The sequence below is a fragment of the Ostrinia nubilalis genome, chromosome 19 (assembly GCF_963855985.1).
Source record: "Ostrinia nubilalis chromosome 19, ilOstNubi1.1, whole genome shotgun sequence".
NCBI classification, from domain to species: Eukaryota; Metazoa; Arthropoda; class Insecta; order Lepidoptera; family Crambidae; genus Ostrinia; species Ostrinia nubilalis.
Genome location: NC_087106.1, coordinates 11,077,001 through 11,093,715, shown reverse-complemented (window position 1 = coordinate 11,093,715; position 16,715 = coordinate 11,077,001). Strand labels below are relative to the sequence as shown.

The following is a 16,715-nucleotide window of genomic DNA, read 5'->3' as shown; positions in this document are numbered from 1 at the left end:
TTGTTTTACTGGAAGAGAATCCATACAGAACCCAACCCAAAGGCGTACGAGTGGCAACCGGCTGACACCTAGAACCGTGACGTACCGCGAGCGGAACACTCAAGTGCCAGTTGTCAACTCCGATGATCAATGCGGGCTTTGCTTGTTCGTAACACAGCTCTTCCGTCAAATCACGTAAATAGTCAAAGCGCGAAATGTCATCCGCCGACACCGATTGACAATTGGTTAAATTTAATTTTGGCATGGCACGAACATTAGAAATATCGAAAGATTTTTGACCATGTTTACCTTTTATATTAATATTTACAAATGTGACTTCCGAACTTTTAGAAAGCCCACCTATACAATTTACCGTAATGTTCCCCTTAGGCCCCACAGCGCCGATGTCTTCAGCCACTTTTGAATCGATAATGGTAGCCGTTGAGCCATCATCGAGGAGAGCATATATGTCCGCCGAGCCCAGAGGGCCGCTGACCGACACAGGAATCACCTTGAGCAGCGGACGACGACCCGCTCCATCCACATGCTGCTGCGATGTTGTATGCGCGACCACCTCGACGTCGTCGGAGCTCGAGTCGTGTGCGACGTCGTTATTTTTAGAGTGTTCAGGAACAATGTCAACATTCGCCTCCAACGAAATGAGATTGTTATGCTCCGGTGCTATCGGGGAATGAAGCAAAGTGTGGTGGCTAAAACTACGACTGCATGTAGGAATGTCACATTTAGCTTTACACAGCTTGTATAAGTGCGAACCCTTTCGCAAACATTTTCTACAAAATTTATTTTCAATTACCCACTGCCATCTGTCGTCCACATGAAGTACTTGAAACTCCTTGCACCCTACTAATTCGTGGTTACTTTTTTGACAGAATTTGCAAGGAAGTTGTTTCTCGCCAACTAAATTAGATGGCGCTGGCTTAGTTGTCTGTTTTTTAGACAAAGAGTTTTTAGCCGAGGAATAATCATTAGTCATATAGGAACTCTCTTCGTTGTCAATGTCATCTGTACAGGCCGCATACAATTGCTCTCTGACCGGTCTATCTGACAATGACAATTTCATGTCGGGAATGAAACCAAATTTTGAATGAATTTCATTTTCATGAGACAGAAAATCTGCGAGAAGTTCGAGAGTTCGAGCCTGTATTTAGTATGACAACGAGAGAATGCAAAATCTGCCCATCGTGCTCGCAAGAGCGCGCTTAGTTTACTCACGATAGTGTTACACAATTCCGGGGAAGCCAAGTACTCGGCCTGGTTGAGTACGCGAATTGTTTCTACGCACCGGCGGACTCGACAGGCAAATTGGCACATTTCCCTACCACCATCAATGCTACTAAGCCTGGGCAAAGCCTTGACCTGGGCTATCTCGTTCAACACAATATGCTCGGGGCGGCCGAATCTAGCCTCCAAGGCGCTCATGACCACGTCTGGGTCTCGCGCAGAGGCTAGAAGCGCGCCTACTTCGTCTCTAGCAACGCCTCGCAAAGCAAAATTTAGCCGAGCTTGGTTTTCTAGCGGAGAAAACCCAGCTTTGGTTAGATCAAACGTACGTTTAAATAGTAGCCAGTCCTGGATTCGCCCATCAAACAAAGGAAGCTTTAGGTCACTCACCCGCGGCGACTGCTGCTTCGACGCGGCCAGGCTCGTGATGGCTTCAGCTAATTGTTGTATATCAGTAGGTGTATCCTGGCTAATAGCAACTTTATTAAAATTGTTACATAAGTCGCGTTGTGTATGTGTACCTAAACCTAAGTAATGTGCATGTCTAGTAGGTAATGCTTGAGGCTGATGTAGCGGCTTAGCTGGGGCAGGTCCGGCAGGCGCGGGCGGCTCCGGCCGCACGGTAGCCGGCGCGGCAACGCTTGTCGTTGCCTCAATAAGCGACGGCTGCCCTTGGTGCGGCGTTGGGAAAGCCACTGACGATGAAGGCGCATCCGTGGTAGCAGCGCCGGGAAATAGTACCGCCAAGGGTACCGACACTGACGGTTTACGCACATATTCTTTGTCATCGTCATTGACGAGCATAGGCACCTGCAAATTAGGATCATTGTTACATGAAGCCACCCAATCAGCTGTTCTACTGTACCGGCTACTAGAACCACTATGCGCATCGATCGCAGCTAGTTCGGCTTGCAGTTCCAAATCAGCTGCAACTCGCTCCTTCTCCAACACGGCGCGCTCCTTTTCCGCCACAGCGCGCTCGAGCTCGGCGACGCGGCGTGCGTGCTCGGCCTGCGCCGCGAGCTTCTGCGCCACCACGGTGGCGCTGGAACGGCTAGAACGGCCTGAGCGGCCCGAAGGGCACGAGGCGGATGATGGTTGTGTCGTGTGGGGCAATTGCGGCAAAGCCGATGACGAACATGAACTCATTGGTTCCATAGTAGTAGCGGTAGGTTGCTCACTTTGCTCAGCCATTTTCCTCTTGCTTCTAGTAAGCATAATAGGGAAAATTGAAGGCAACACTATAAAGTAAATAAGCTAGTACTTACCGCGAAGGACCATTTGTTGGGCACCGGGTGTGCCCGTTACTATACCTATATATTTAATTGATTTGGAGATGTTCACTTTTTACTATATTGAAACACGTCTTTGTCTAATGGTGTTTAATGAACAACTGAAGTAAAAAAGTAAAAAAACAAAGCGTCAAAATATAAAAAACATTCCAAAAGAAAAAATACAAAAAACGCATATAAAAAAGGTCTGTCGCCAACAATTCCTTCTACTAAATCGTAACATAACAGCAGTGTTTCTTTTACAATAAATCGTGAAATAGGAAAAATTAAATTTCCGAAAAGTCACAATCACAACGTCCGCCACAATTTCTCTTCTACCGGATGACTTTTTTATACCGTAAAGAAAATAATGTAGCATGCTAAGTGGAGTAGAATGCAATCATGTTGTTTTTATAAAATTAATGTAATTTTACTAATTACCTGCGTCAATAAAAAAACTAACGCGGCTACGGAAATAAAAAGTTAAGAAAAACTGTAACCCAACTGCGGAATTATAATGTAGCCTGTTACGCTATAATAATACAGAATCGATTGACACCTTATCAAAATCGGATGAATAGTTTATGAGCTACAGATAAACTTACGTAAATAAAATCATACATAGACTTCTGAAATTCCCTTCCTCCCCGAAAAAAATAAGATTTCGAATTTTTAGTCATGTTCCTATCATTTTCTTCATGTGTGGGTGTTTTGCTCTAGGCTTCTTATACGATAGTAATTTGACGACATTACAATCAAATTCTCATTAAGGTCTAGTCAATGCCTTATTATGAGTTATGAAACATGTCTCATCGTCTAGCCTGACAGACGTTTTAGTGGACTTGAAGAGATGTCAGAAAAAGGAATTACCTACATATTTTATAAACCCAAAGGTCTTAGTGCCAATAAGTAGAAGGTTTATATGTAGAGTCCACAAGATTAAGGCACTCGTTTCGTGGGTGTATAATGTGGGATTTATTCTTTTGTCTACGATTGCAACTGATTTAGAGTGGCGCCAAGTAGCTATCAGAACATGTTTGTGTCTTGGCCCTGTGCTCATGCACGGAGGCAATCGATGAGCACAGGAGCAATCGGGAGAATAAAATCAGTATTTTAATATAAAAGTTTCAATAACGAATACATAATACCGGTATAGTCGAAAGTTAATATTTTTTGGGGAAAAAGAAATCTGAAAGTTACGCCTGACTAATTAAACGGTTTAACGGTCCATTCGCGACTTATAAGGAGCTGATGGAGCTTACAAAGACATCCCACAAACATGACGCATTATTAACACAGACTGAAACGCAAAGAAAAAGGGTCGGTTAGAATATCTTCAATATCTCAAAAGTACCTGACTGTAGTTTTCTAGTAACTTTTATTTCATAAATCTAGGTAAAGTATTTTTGAAGATATAGAAAATGTTCTAACTGGCCCTTTTTCTTTGCGGTGTTCCGGTGTACATTTTGTTCGTATATTGACTTCCTAATGAAACTGATGACTCTCCCAACCCATTGATCGCTGCGCATGATTGTTCATTTGTCGATTATTCGATGGCCAGACGGCAGCCATTGTAGGTACGGCTCGATTCAATGTCAGCGAGGCAATTTTTCAATTACGTACATCCATTTGCCGTCGTGGGCATAGGAAACCTAGCTTGTTCTAAAACTCGAACGGTGAAGGTTTAATACGATACTGCTTCGATTTACTTGTGAGAATAAGGTAAAGTGATATTATACTTTCATGTCTTTCATTCATGATGAATACATTCATCGCCACTATTCTCCGATTTCAGAAAACTGTCTAGTTAAACCTCAGTTCTCCAAATAATATAATTTAGTCCCTTTAAAAGGTATATTTATAGATAACAAGTGCGATGAGGTTTCGATGATAACTTATTATATGGAGTTCCCAAGTGACGAAGCCCGCAGATACATTTCACTAAAACGACGTGACTCACTCAACTTGACAAGGGTGAAGCTTACAAAGGTCACTCTATAAATGTACTCAAGTTTTAGTTATAAAAAGGTCGTTTTGTAAAATGTGATTGGTCTATAAAATGGGCAGAAAAGCTTTTATGGTTAATTAGGTTAATGCTGCCTTTTTAGATACATGTTTGAATTAAACATGAAGACAAAACTGTACTTTTTCCTCAAATACAACCAAAGCAAGTATTCACTGAGGCGAATATAACACGAAGTCGCATAAATGCAAATTCCTTATATCGTAGAACTTCAGATATTTGCATCGGTATCCAGTTTCAACCCACTCTGCTTACGGTATTATGTCGGTTGCGTTGCGCATATTTCGTTTCGTATCACATCAAGTTTCCGCAACTCAGTAAAACATACGTGCACATTAGTATTCTCAACTCAGGAAGCAGGCGAGGAAGCGAGCTCGTTGCACGAGAATTCTCCCATAATACAGACGTCCTCGTCGATCCATTGATTGTATTGCTATAAACGTATAAACGCCACAAGAGCAATTATAAATTCCGTAGAGGATTAGAAACACTCGGAAACTAAACCGGGTACTTTATTCATACCGCTTAGTGAAACTTCAGTTGCATGGATGTATAGAGTCTACATTATTTAGCTTATCTCATCAGCAGGATACACTGTCCCACATTGAGTTGCCATAGCAAATATTAGCACCGTTGTGACGCCATTCTATCATGTTACGTTTATTGTAATGAAGACAATCCATATACATCAAGGAAAGTCACGCCCACGAGCCGATTGCCATTGGCGTTCGGAACTTGTTTCATAAACGGCGAGTTAGTTTCACTTTTTGCAACACCGAAAAAAGTTTTAAACTAATTGAGAATTTTTACGGCAGTGCGGTTATGCATTGTAGCATGTCATTGACGTCTATATTTTAGAACTTGGGATGATGTTACATAAATTATAGTTGCGGTATGAGGAAGTACGTTGATGGATGCAAAAACTGGCTGTTGAGTGTTGACTGTAATCAATGCATGCCGATGAAAGTTCGCAGAAGTGTATAAAGGCATGAGTGCACTGATCCATGTGAGGTCTTGTTGCGTTGTGGTTTAGATGAATTTCTATTGGCAATATACAGCCTTGGCCAAAAGTATTGAGCACCCATGATATTTATTAATTTTGAAGGAATTATACATGTGTCTGAATCAAAACAGTTTTTAACAGTTTTATATCGTTTATTAACAACAAAAAATTAATACTTTGTTGGACCACCCTTTGCCTTAATTACTGCAGAAGTTATTTTTGGTAAAGATTGTACTAATTTATTACAATCGTCACATGTTAAAGCGTTCCACTCTTCCCGCAAGCGACGTTTTAGGTCTTCTTTTGTTTTTATTCAATGGCGCCGGACCTTGCCCTTCAATAGACCCCACAAATGCTCGATGGGGTTCAGGTCTGGTGACTGGGCAGACCATTCAAGCAGCTCGATGTTATTGGCACTAAACCAAGCCATCGTTTGTGACAAGGTGCGTTATCCTGCTGGAATTTGACGCTTTCCATGTTGGTGTCACCAAAAAGTGTTGTAAACGAGGGCAGAAGTGCGGATTCAAGAACGTTTATGTACTTTGTAGAGTCCATGCGTCCTTCACACACAAACATTTCCCCAACTCCTGCGGCGCTCATGCACCCCCAGACCATCACACTACCGCCGCCATGTTTGACGGTAGGTACCTTACACTCCGGGGTAAATTCTTCGTCTACTCGACGACGGACAAATGTCACACCAGGTGTGCCAACAATCTGTAAAGTAACGAAATTTTGTTAAGTGTTTTTCGGTCCAATATTTATTTTTACAAATATAGTTTTATAATATTATTGTCGCGTATTGTTATTACATGATATTGGCTAACTTACCTCAGAGTTTGATTCATCTGACCACACAATATTTTTCCAATCTTCCTCGGTAAAAGTTTGGTATTTTAAAGCCTACTCGTAACGAGCTGTTTTGGTCTTTACTGAGAGCCATGGCTTCTTTCTGGCTGTATAGCCCTTAAGCCCAGCTTCTTGGAGTCTTCTGCGAGTTGTTCTTGCAGAAATCGGCGTATTAATTTCAGCTGATAACTCAGCAGCGAGGTCGGAAGAAGTTTTTTTATGATTTTTCAAAGACTAACAATACTACAGTATCATAGCTAAACATCTCGAAACGTGTTTTATTGCACGTTGTGCCGTGAGTTTATGTTTCAAAACCTGTCAAAGAAAGGTTTTTATCAAATATCTTTGAGTATCTTTTATAGTTATCATGTATAACCCTTCATTTGGCAAGACACAAATTGTTTGATTTTTTCAATAAAATCTATTTAGACCTAATTGTTACTATCAAATAAAGTTAAGAAAAATAGTAAAAAAAATATTTGGTTGGTATTTTCGCGAAAAACGATTGTTGCTTATTTACCACATTGCCAAATAGGGGTACTTAAATAAAACATTGAGATATATTATAGAATTATTTTTTTTATATAAAAATCTTAAAAAAATCAATCGTATTTCACATTTTATGCATTAAACTTTTTTTGGCCATTTTCGCAAAGTCGACAATGACCTTTTTCACCAACATTTGATAGATGACGTATGTCATCATACTTCACGATCAATATGCCGAGCCAAAGTTGGCTTTTTATTTTCTCTTTAGCTTCTGAAACTGGTATGTTACCGTTATCTGCTATAGTTGTTGACTTTAACGGAAGAAAAATGTGTTTATCATTTAAATCAGTTCAGCGGTATAAGTGTGAAGACAGACAACACAGAGACAGACAGCAAATTCTTCCTCTCTCCTAAAATGCTGTGCCCGACAGGGTCCATAATTGCATCAAAAGTAATTACTATACCATCTCTATATCATTATTCATGTAATACATGATTGATTTATTGTGTATTGACACTCTTTTGTATTAACAAAAAGCTAAACCTATTTTGTTAGATGTTTGGCACTGATGCTTCTAGGCAACATCGAGGTTCGGAAGCATGTCATGTATTAGAAAACACAGTTTCTACGCCAAATATTGCTTTATATGATTAGTTTGATTTATTATGAATAAAATTTAGACAAAACAAAAACAATTAGAGATGATAAAATAGTACAAAATCATAAAACTTCCGTCTTTGTTATTCTCATTGCGCGTCATCTTGGCGTCTGACAGAAATATTGATATGAAATCACTCAAAACTCAGTCGACGACCGATTTACTAGTGTTTTGCTGAACTAAGCTTCGTAACAAAATCGAATGATTTGCACAAAACTTATTATTTGCTGCTGTAGAAATATTCAAAGTGGTTGTTGCTTAAAAGCATCACTGCCAAATGAAGGGATAAGCAGTATTTAGGGGGTGCTCAATACTTTTGGCCAAGGCTGTAGAGAATTAGAGAATAAAGTCTTCTACTCAAGTGCCGCTGTGGTCTAGTGGTTAGACCACCTGCTTCAGACGCAGAGGTCCCGGGTTCGATCCCCAGTGGGGGCAGAATTTTCTGTTCGGTTTGGTTGGTGGTAGGGCTTGTTCCAAGTCCGCCTGGCTAGCTACCACCATCTTACCTAAGTCTGTCGCCATAACAACAATGTTAACTGCATTGTTGTGTTCCGGCAGTTAGAGGTAAGATAGCCAGTTCCTCTATGGTTGAGGATTCCGGGTGAAGTTCGCTTCCACCTTCGGCCTGATCATCACTTACCATCAGATAAGATACAGGCCAAGAGCTTCCTCGTTGTGGATAAAAAAAGTGTACCATGACCTTTTATGACAAGTCTTTTCGTTTATCACTGTGGCCCTTTTTGGGAACATCACAAGCGCGTGGGTTGAAGTAGGAAGGGCATTACCTATGGTCGGACGCACCGTGCATGGACAAGTAGCGCAATGAATCGTAATAAACGTTACCGCTTTCTTTTCGTAAATTATGGCCGTCCAGATAATTGCTTTTGAACAAGATAAGGAAATTGTATTAGGGTCAATACAACACTCATTCGTTATATCTTATCGTATCGTCTACGCATTTGTGTTTTGGCACCAAGATATTTTGGTCATAATCATCAAAATAAAAAGTAACTAAACTAAAACGGTACAAGTCTTTCAAGGTTCTATTATCGCGCCAACATCTTTGTTTTTCTGTGCAATTGTCTTAAATTACTTCAGAAGTCTTCAAGCAATAATTTCATCATCATCATTCGCTAATAAGGCAGTGAAAGTACGTATAGGTCAAGACCAGCTTAATTGTTACAAAGTGAAAGACACATTAAATAAGTAACGACATTATGAGTGCATGACACAAACGTTTCTTAACGATCATCGACCTGCCGATCAGGTGTCACCACCATATACAAAATAACAGCTGTCAATACTGTCACCCAAGTTCCTGACGGAACCCAGCCGCAATGCATACCAATTGCAAATCGTTCAACCAATTTGGGCGCCAATTACTTCAATGGCGTCGCCAACTGAATTTCGAACTCTTTATTTTGCATCACTCCATCTATAATTTCTTTACCCACGAAAATGCAACGTACCACTGATGCCATAAGGTGGAATTTCCTGTGGTGTGATTTGGTCAAGTTTTAGATGCGATTTTTGAAATGGGTTTGTTAACCTCATCGCTCGGTTATCTGCCGCGACCATCTCTCTAAAATTGGGACTGATGTAACGACGTGAATACCTCAATATAATTTGGATTAGGCAGGCTCTTCCAAATATGTAATAGTTTTCGGAATGTGATTTCAATTAATCTTTTTAATTGCAGCTCCAAAATCGTAACGTAACGTTAGTAACGAGCTATAGATAGTTTACCAAAAAATGATCAAGTCATGTATTATTATTAATTTAAGTAAATTATATGCTCATCTATCTAAAACTAATAAGAAATTCAATCAAGATGCTGTTCCTGTACTACTGGTTCCAACAGCATCCACCAGCTTCCGCTAATTTTCCTTATCTTACATCTTCCTTGCCTTAATCCAAGTAAGGCCAGCGACCTCAAAATCGCCTTCGACAGAAAGCCTTGTTTGATGCATCCAATACGACTTAACTACATACAGGGTGTCCCAGAATGGGTGAATCAAAGTGATAGGGGAGGTAGCTCTACTAAAAAATATGAAAAAAAAATTTTGAGGTCGGAATTTTTTTTTTTTGTTTGATTCACCCATTCTGGGACACTGTAGGTTTAAATTTCCTTCTAGGTATAGTTATGATGTGTTTCATAATCATAGGGTTAACAATTTCAATTTGTTTCAGATGAAGTCCTCTCAATGCCAGATAAGCACAAATTCGACTCCCGCACATACGTCAAGCCGAAGAAACGCGTCCAGCGGCCCTCTATACAGAGCATCGTCGAGGTTTCTTCCAACAACGCATCGCCGAACAACTCGCTGCATCAGTCCGCCAACAAATACCTGACGTACAACAAATACAGCATGCCTTTGGGGCCCATCAGTCCCATGCTGAGGCTGAAGACGTTCAATGTGGATACGAATACAGAGAACAGTACGGCGGTCAAAGAGTACGCGATGAAGAGACGGAGTTTAGTACAAGATGACGATCCGCAGGTATGTACCGATTCATTATCATTATTTCAGCCACAGGACGTCATCTACAGTATAGACGACAGCACGTTAGATGTTGCAAATATCGCTCTTAATACAACTGTCAGTGTTTACCTTCACGTGCCCTCGTCTGTACATTACGCCCGTATTCACAAACATCGCACAGGGTGACACGCGAACCAATCAGACAGCTCGATCGCTTCGATTTGCTGCTTCACTTAAGTTTAAGGATTTCTAGTTTGACTGGTTGGAAGCGCCCTGTATATGCACCGTTCGATGAGTCTTACTTGTTATACAACTATACATGTTTGTTGCAAAAGAATATAATATCCAACATAACAACTTCATAAAATTGTGTTAAACTTGATGATCAATATAATTAATCTGTAATTTTCCATCGACTGATAAAGCCATAATTCGATTTTCCCCCATCTCTCTCAGCGTTATAAGGGTTAACGCTCCAGCGATTGTCAACCTTCTTAGTCAGGTTCATGACTCAGTGTTATTTATTTTCTCCGGTCCAGGTTCAATATTATTATCCACTCTTTAAGAGGTATAAAGTTTTTAAGTAGATTTCTTTCTAGTTTATCAATCGGCTAATGCACTGTAAGTAGTTTTTCCAATAGCTTTTACAGCCCATGTTTCCCCATAATAAAAACTTTAGGATATTTTCGGATATAGGTAATCGAACTCATAAATCGATATGTCAACATTGTTTTACACAGACGGACTATTATTTGGGACAATTGAGTAATTGTTTTTAAATAATTAGTCCAGTCAATAAAGCATTATAGATGGAAAACTGTAGAACACAATTTCTGACTTCAGGACTTTATTTAGACTAGTTAGGAGGTGAACATAGCAAAAGTCCCCGCCCTTAGCCCTTGAGCCGGCGGGGAGAGGGGGGTTTAAAGGTGCCACTTTTCGGTTTTTCGCTTAATCCTCGGAAACTATGCGTCCTAGTGACATGACTACTATGAACCAAAAAAAGCATATTCAATTTGCTACAGGTGAGATAGTCAACTTTTTTGATAAATTGTATAGTTTTCGCGGCATCTGTTCTAGAAGGTCTGTAATATTGGAAATTTTATTTTTGTCTTACATGTTCCCATCAGGAGAAAATCGACTAAATCAACATTGAGCAATCATTCTAGACATGCGGGAGCATGTTAATCCTAGTTACAGGGAGGGGACTGCACCGTGCGTATATTTAGACGAACCACTTTGAGCCACTATTGACTCCTCATCACTCAAAAACTACTGTGCATTAACACTTCAAATTTGGCTCATGTGTTGAGACTTGCAAGATATATATCAGCTTCAAATTTCATGAATATGCCCCAAACGGTTCTTTAGGTATTGACGTCCAAAAATCTACATGTCTGACCTATATACCAAATTCTAACCACTTCCAGATGACGAATTGATGTTCAAATTTGGCATCCAGAAAGGTAGTTATGCAAATACAAAGGAACAAATAAAAAACCAGTAAATTTTACCATTTCACAGGTGATAGATAGATTTTAGTGTTCTAAATGTCGATTTTTGAACGTCAATACCTAAATAACCGTTTGAGGTATATTTATGAAATTTAAAGCTGATGTATATCTTGCAAGTCTCAATACATGAGCCAAAGGATGATGGGCATATTGGGCGTTAAACCAACAGAAATAAAAAGTATACTAAATTAAAGTTTAATACTAGTACTTCATTTCATAGTATGACAACAATCCTGAAATACGCGGGGATACGGAGATAGAGGTCGTTGAATATGCAAAGTTTCCATAGTATTTCACATCACATTAGGGTAATAAAAATAGTATTGGGTCAATTAGATTGCTTTTATCGATCATATTGAGAGTATTGTATCATATCTTACTATCGATTCTATCGATTTAGTAAGTATGTATACTGAATAAATCATAATCGATTATTCGATTGCAATAATCGATTATATTGCTAAAAATAAGGAATTGAATTAACAATCAAATGATAGTAATGATGGTAATCAATAAAATCGATTAATCGAATTGTTAATCGATAAATCGTGATTTGGCAATATCGATTAATAATCGATCCGTGATCGATTATTATGCGACAACACTACAACTTAAATGGTAGAAATCCCATTGAAACATGACTGTTTCGTGTCATTTCTCTAAATGGTAGGTACCTAGGTATGGTCCTTATAATGTAGAACATGGTTCAAATAAACCATTTGTTGGCCCCACTTCTGGACTGTTGGACATAATAATGGATAAATAGCTTAATGTATTTAAAATGTAAGTAGATAAGTTATATTAATTAATAATATTTTAGTTTGCGCAATAAAGCACCTATTATTATTACATATTATGTCAATTTCCAAGCAAACCCGGGAGTTTTTGGTAGTTATTTATATGAAAATATATTTCTGATATTAAGTCCTAACAAACAGTAGTAGTTACATTTCTGTTGGTTTTACGCCCAGATTCCATAGAAAAGTGCCCATCATCCTTTGAAGAGTTAATGCACAGTAGTTTTGGAATGATGAGGAGTCAAAAGTGGCTCCAATTGGTTCGTATAAATATACGCACGGTGCAGTCCCCTCCGTGGAACTAGGCTTAACATGCTCCCGCATGTCTATAGTGTTTGCTCAATGTTGATTTAGTCGATTTTCTCCTGATAGGAACATGTAAGACAAAAATTAAATTTCCAATTTTACAGACCTTCTAGAGCAGATGCCGCAAAAACTATACAAGATATAGAAAAATTTGACGGTCTCGCCTGTAGCAAATTGAATAAGCTTTTTTTGGTTCATAGTAGTCATGTCACTAGGATGCATAGTTTCCGAGGATTAAGCGAAAAACCGAAAAGTGGTACCTTTAAACCCCCCTCTCCCTGCCGGCTCAAGGGCTAAGGGCGGGGACTTTTGCTATGTTCACCACCTAACTAGGCTAAATAAAGTCCCGAGGTCAGAAATTGTGTTCCACGGATTTCTCTCTACGCCGTCGTTAAGGCATTCATTGACTGGACTAAATAGTCAACATACATAATAATAATCAATCACGTAAAGTACATTATGTAGGTACTAGGTAGATAGATGTAATACATCTATACTTAAAATTATTACAAAGTTGAAGAGTCTGTTTGTTCGCCAATCTCAGGAACTACTGGTTCGATTTGAAAAAATATTTTTGTGTTAGATAGCCCATTTATCAAGGAAGGTTTTAGGCTAAATAACGTCACCCTTACAGCCAATAGGGGCGGAGCAGTAAAGAAAAATGTTACAAAAAACGGAAAATGTTATACAAACTATTTATTACACACGTACGAAGTCGTTATACAGCTACTGTAGTATATTTTGTTAACATTATGATATGAAACAATGTAGGAAGCGTAGCCCAATTATTATTATGTACCAACTATTAGTCATAAGTCAGAATTATCTAGGATGGCGGCAAGTGTCTAGAATGCAATGCAAGTTGCCAAAATTACAGCTTTAAGGGGATGATTCATTCTTTGGCGAGCCTTGAAACTATATGATCATTTCTTCTTGTATTTCTTGATTTAAACAATTTGACGTCGAAACTAATTCTAGAGAAGAAACATAGAGTTACATAATTCAAGTGGGCTGGTGTTTCGCGTATATGACCACTACCAGTCTAGTCGTGGATTCGAATCTCTACAGAGTCAAAATAGCATGATAAAAAGCATCTGGGGCAAAAGTGGCTGACGCCCGTATTCACAAACGATGCTTGCTTAAGTGAAGCAGCAAATCGAACGCACAGCGTTGAATAGAGCTCTGTGGCTCTGTCATTCGTTCGTGTATCACCCTGTGCGTCCACGCGCACTGTGAGACCTCATAGTAATGTTTGTGAATACGGGCGTTAGTTTCTTCAGCCACTTCTCAGCACTAGCCCATATGTTTTTTTTTTTTTTTTTTTTTTTTTATGTGATAGGAGGCAAACGAGCAAACGGATCACCTGATGGTAAGTGATTACCGTCGCCCATAGACACCCGCAGACCCAGGGGCGTTACAGGTGCGTTGCCGGCCTTTAAGGTAAAGATACGCTCTCCTCTTGAAAGCTTGCAGGTCGTATCCGTCCGGAAACACCGCAGACGACAGTCCATTCCACAGTTTGGTTGTACGGGGCAGAAAGCTAATATGTTGTCCTGAAGTAGTGTCTGGGCAAGCTATTTGTATTTGGGACGTGTATAAGCGCCCTGGGAAGGGCCTAAGTACTGAATAAAAAACTTTGGCTATTTATATTTAATGTATTATTATTTATTATGTATTTGTATACGTTGACTGGTAGATGTAAAAAACATTTAATTTTCTATTAATATTGAATTAAAATAAACTACGTCAATATTAAATCTAGAAAAGAAGCATGAGTAATATTATTTAAGTAGGTTACACGACTGTGTTAATGTTACCTCTCACAAACTGTGCGAACGGTTATGTAAAAGTTAACAATAAAGGTTAGCGTGACCGTGAAATGATGTTGCATAATTAGATATTATTTACACAATAAAACACATTATGTACTTCTTTCATTAATAATCTTATTTAATGTATGTCACGTATGTATAATTGTTGTTCGAATGCACACCATGCTACCCATTTTTGTGGCAAAATGACACTTATGACAACTGCTTAAGGTACACCAGTATTTAACTTCACGTGCTATTGTAGTGTGACGTACACAAGTGAGCATATAGGCCACATTACTTTAGTTACAAAATATACATAAACAAGTTATTTACTAACTAAGCGTCGCATGTAATTGTCATTTAATAATGAAACCTTTTTCCTAAGAAATAAGTATTGTTTTAACTTGTAATTGTAGTTAACAGGTAACGATTTCAAAACGTGGGTAGTCACAGTGTGAATATACAGCTCCACTTATTTTTAATTTTAAAAATATTTAGATGTTTAAATAACATTAAAAAGGTGACTCTGTGTGATGTAAGGAGTGCAAACTTTGAAAGTGAAATGTTGGTTTGATATGAAGTGTACTAATTAATTACCTCTCAACCTGTGACTCGAACGCTGATAATTTTGCTGAATGGTGATCGATAATCCAGTATTTGTTGCTGCTCACGATTGTTAATGATATAAACTCGAGAAGAAAACACATGAAAGTATTATTTGTATTGGTTTTTCTTCAAAAACACCGTAATAAATTACTATATTGAACAGCGCCATCTCTCGAACGCACTTTCATTCTCGATCTCAACGTAAACACGTAAACAACGATCAATAACAATTATTGATAAACATGCCAAGCAATAAAAACTGCGGTGCGTGCGGAAAGTTCATGACGGCGGCAGGTGGCGCAACATGTTTGAAATGTAAGGGAATCTACCATAAGCAGTGCGTTGCCTTGGGAACAAATAGCCCTAAAGCATGGATTTGTCCTTGTTGCGCAGTTAAAACACCAAGGCAGGACAACACGGACACACCGGTGAAGGGCTTGAATGACGAAGGTTCTAATCCAGGCCAATCTAAGAGTCAAGAATACAGCCCCAGCGGTGATACGTCTGAAATAAACGTCAACTGGGGTAAAGAGTTGGTCGCAGCGATAAGTGCACTGCGGGACGAAACAAAGAACCTGCGTGAGGAAATATCCAACCTGCGTATCGAATTAGGAGAAATTAAAACTGAGCTTTCGACATGCAAGTCAAATGTAAGGGAAATCTCCAAATCCGTAGCTGCCTTGGACCAGCGAATAGGTGCCCTGGAGAACCAGCAAAAGCCTGAGGGCTCAAATGTGGGACTGGAACTGACAATCACTGAACTCAAAAACGAGATTAATAATCGGGATCAGCTGTTATTATCGAACGAACTCGAGATATCGGGAATTACAGAGAATGAACATGAAAGCCCGCTCCATATCGTGAAAACAATTGCTTCCAAGATTGGCGTTGACATACAAGACCAAGATGTGGCAGATGTGTTCCGGTCGGGTCCGCGACGCTTAATCGCCGATAGCAGCGATAACGCGCGGAGGCGCCCGCGCACACTCGTTGTGCGTCTCGTGAGGCGCTCGGTGCGCGACTGTCTGCTTCAGGCGGCTCGCGCGCGGCGATCTCTGTCTACAACCGATATGGGCTTGCCGGGCCCGCGGTCCAATATTTATTTGAATGAGCGTCTCACTAAATTAAATAAGAATTTGTTTCATCAAGCGAAGGAAGAGGCGCGGCGATTGCAGTGGAAGTATGTCTGGACAAAGAATGGTCAAATATTAGCCAGGAGAAGTGAAGGCGAAAATGTTCATCGAATTTCAACCATCCAAGATTTAAACCAGATATTTAATGAAAATGAAACTAGTATAAGTACACGTACTAAATGAATAGGTAGATTTATTTATTTCATTTTTTTTTGTGTTTTAGGGGTAATTACTGGTACATACTGGAGTTATTTCTTTTTAGTGCTCGAACTACATAATATTATGTAAGTGGAGATTGCTAAGTACCTACGAGTAGCTATTATGAATGTAACGCCACAACTAATTTCTAAAAATGAATTTCTGAAGGAAGACACTGGAACTAAAGTACCTACCTACTTTCAATGAGTTATAATAATGTTATTACATAGTTCATATTACTTCAATGACTGTTTAAATTAATGTAAAATGTTTACCAATTTGATTAACTAAACTTTATGGCGGCATCATAAACTTAATTTTAAATATTGTTTGAATATATTTAGGGAAG

At 39.2% G+C, this 16,715-nt stretch overlaps 1 protein-coding gene across 1 annotated transcript in view; it reads left to right on the top strand.

Moving 5' to 3' along the window:
* The window catches only part of LOC135080965 (uncharacterized), a 35,242-nt gene that overhangs the window by 9,206 nt on the left and 9,321 nt on the right, over window positions 1-16,715 (top strand). The window contains exon 3 of the mRNA XM_063975688.1: window positions 9,706-10,016. Coding sequence (XP_063831758.1) covers window positions 9,706-10,016 — 311 coding nt within the window. The remainder of the gene's footprint in view (window positions 1-9,705; window positions 10,017-16,715) is intronic.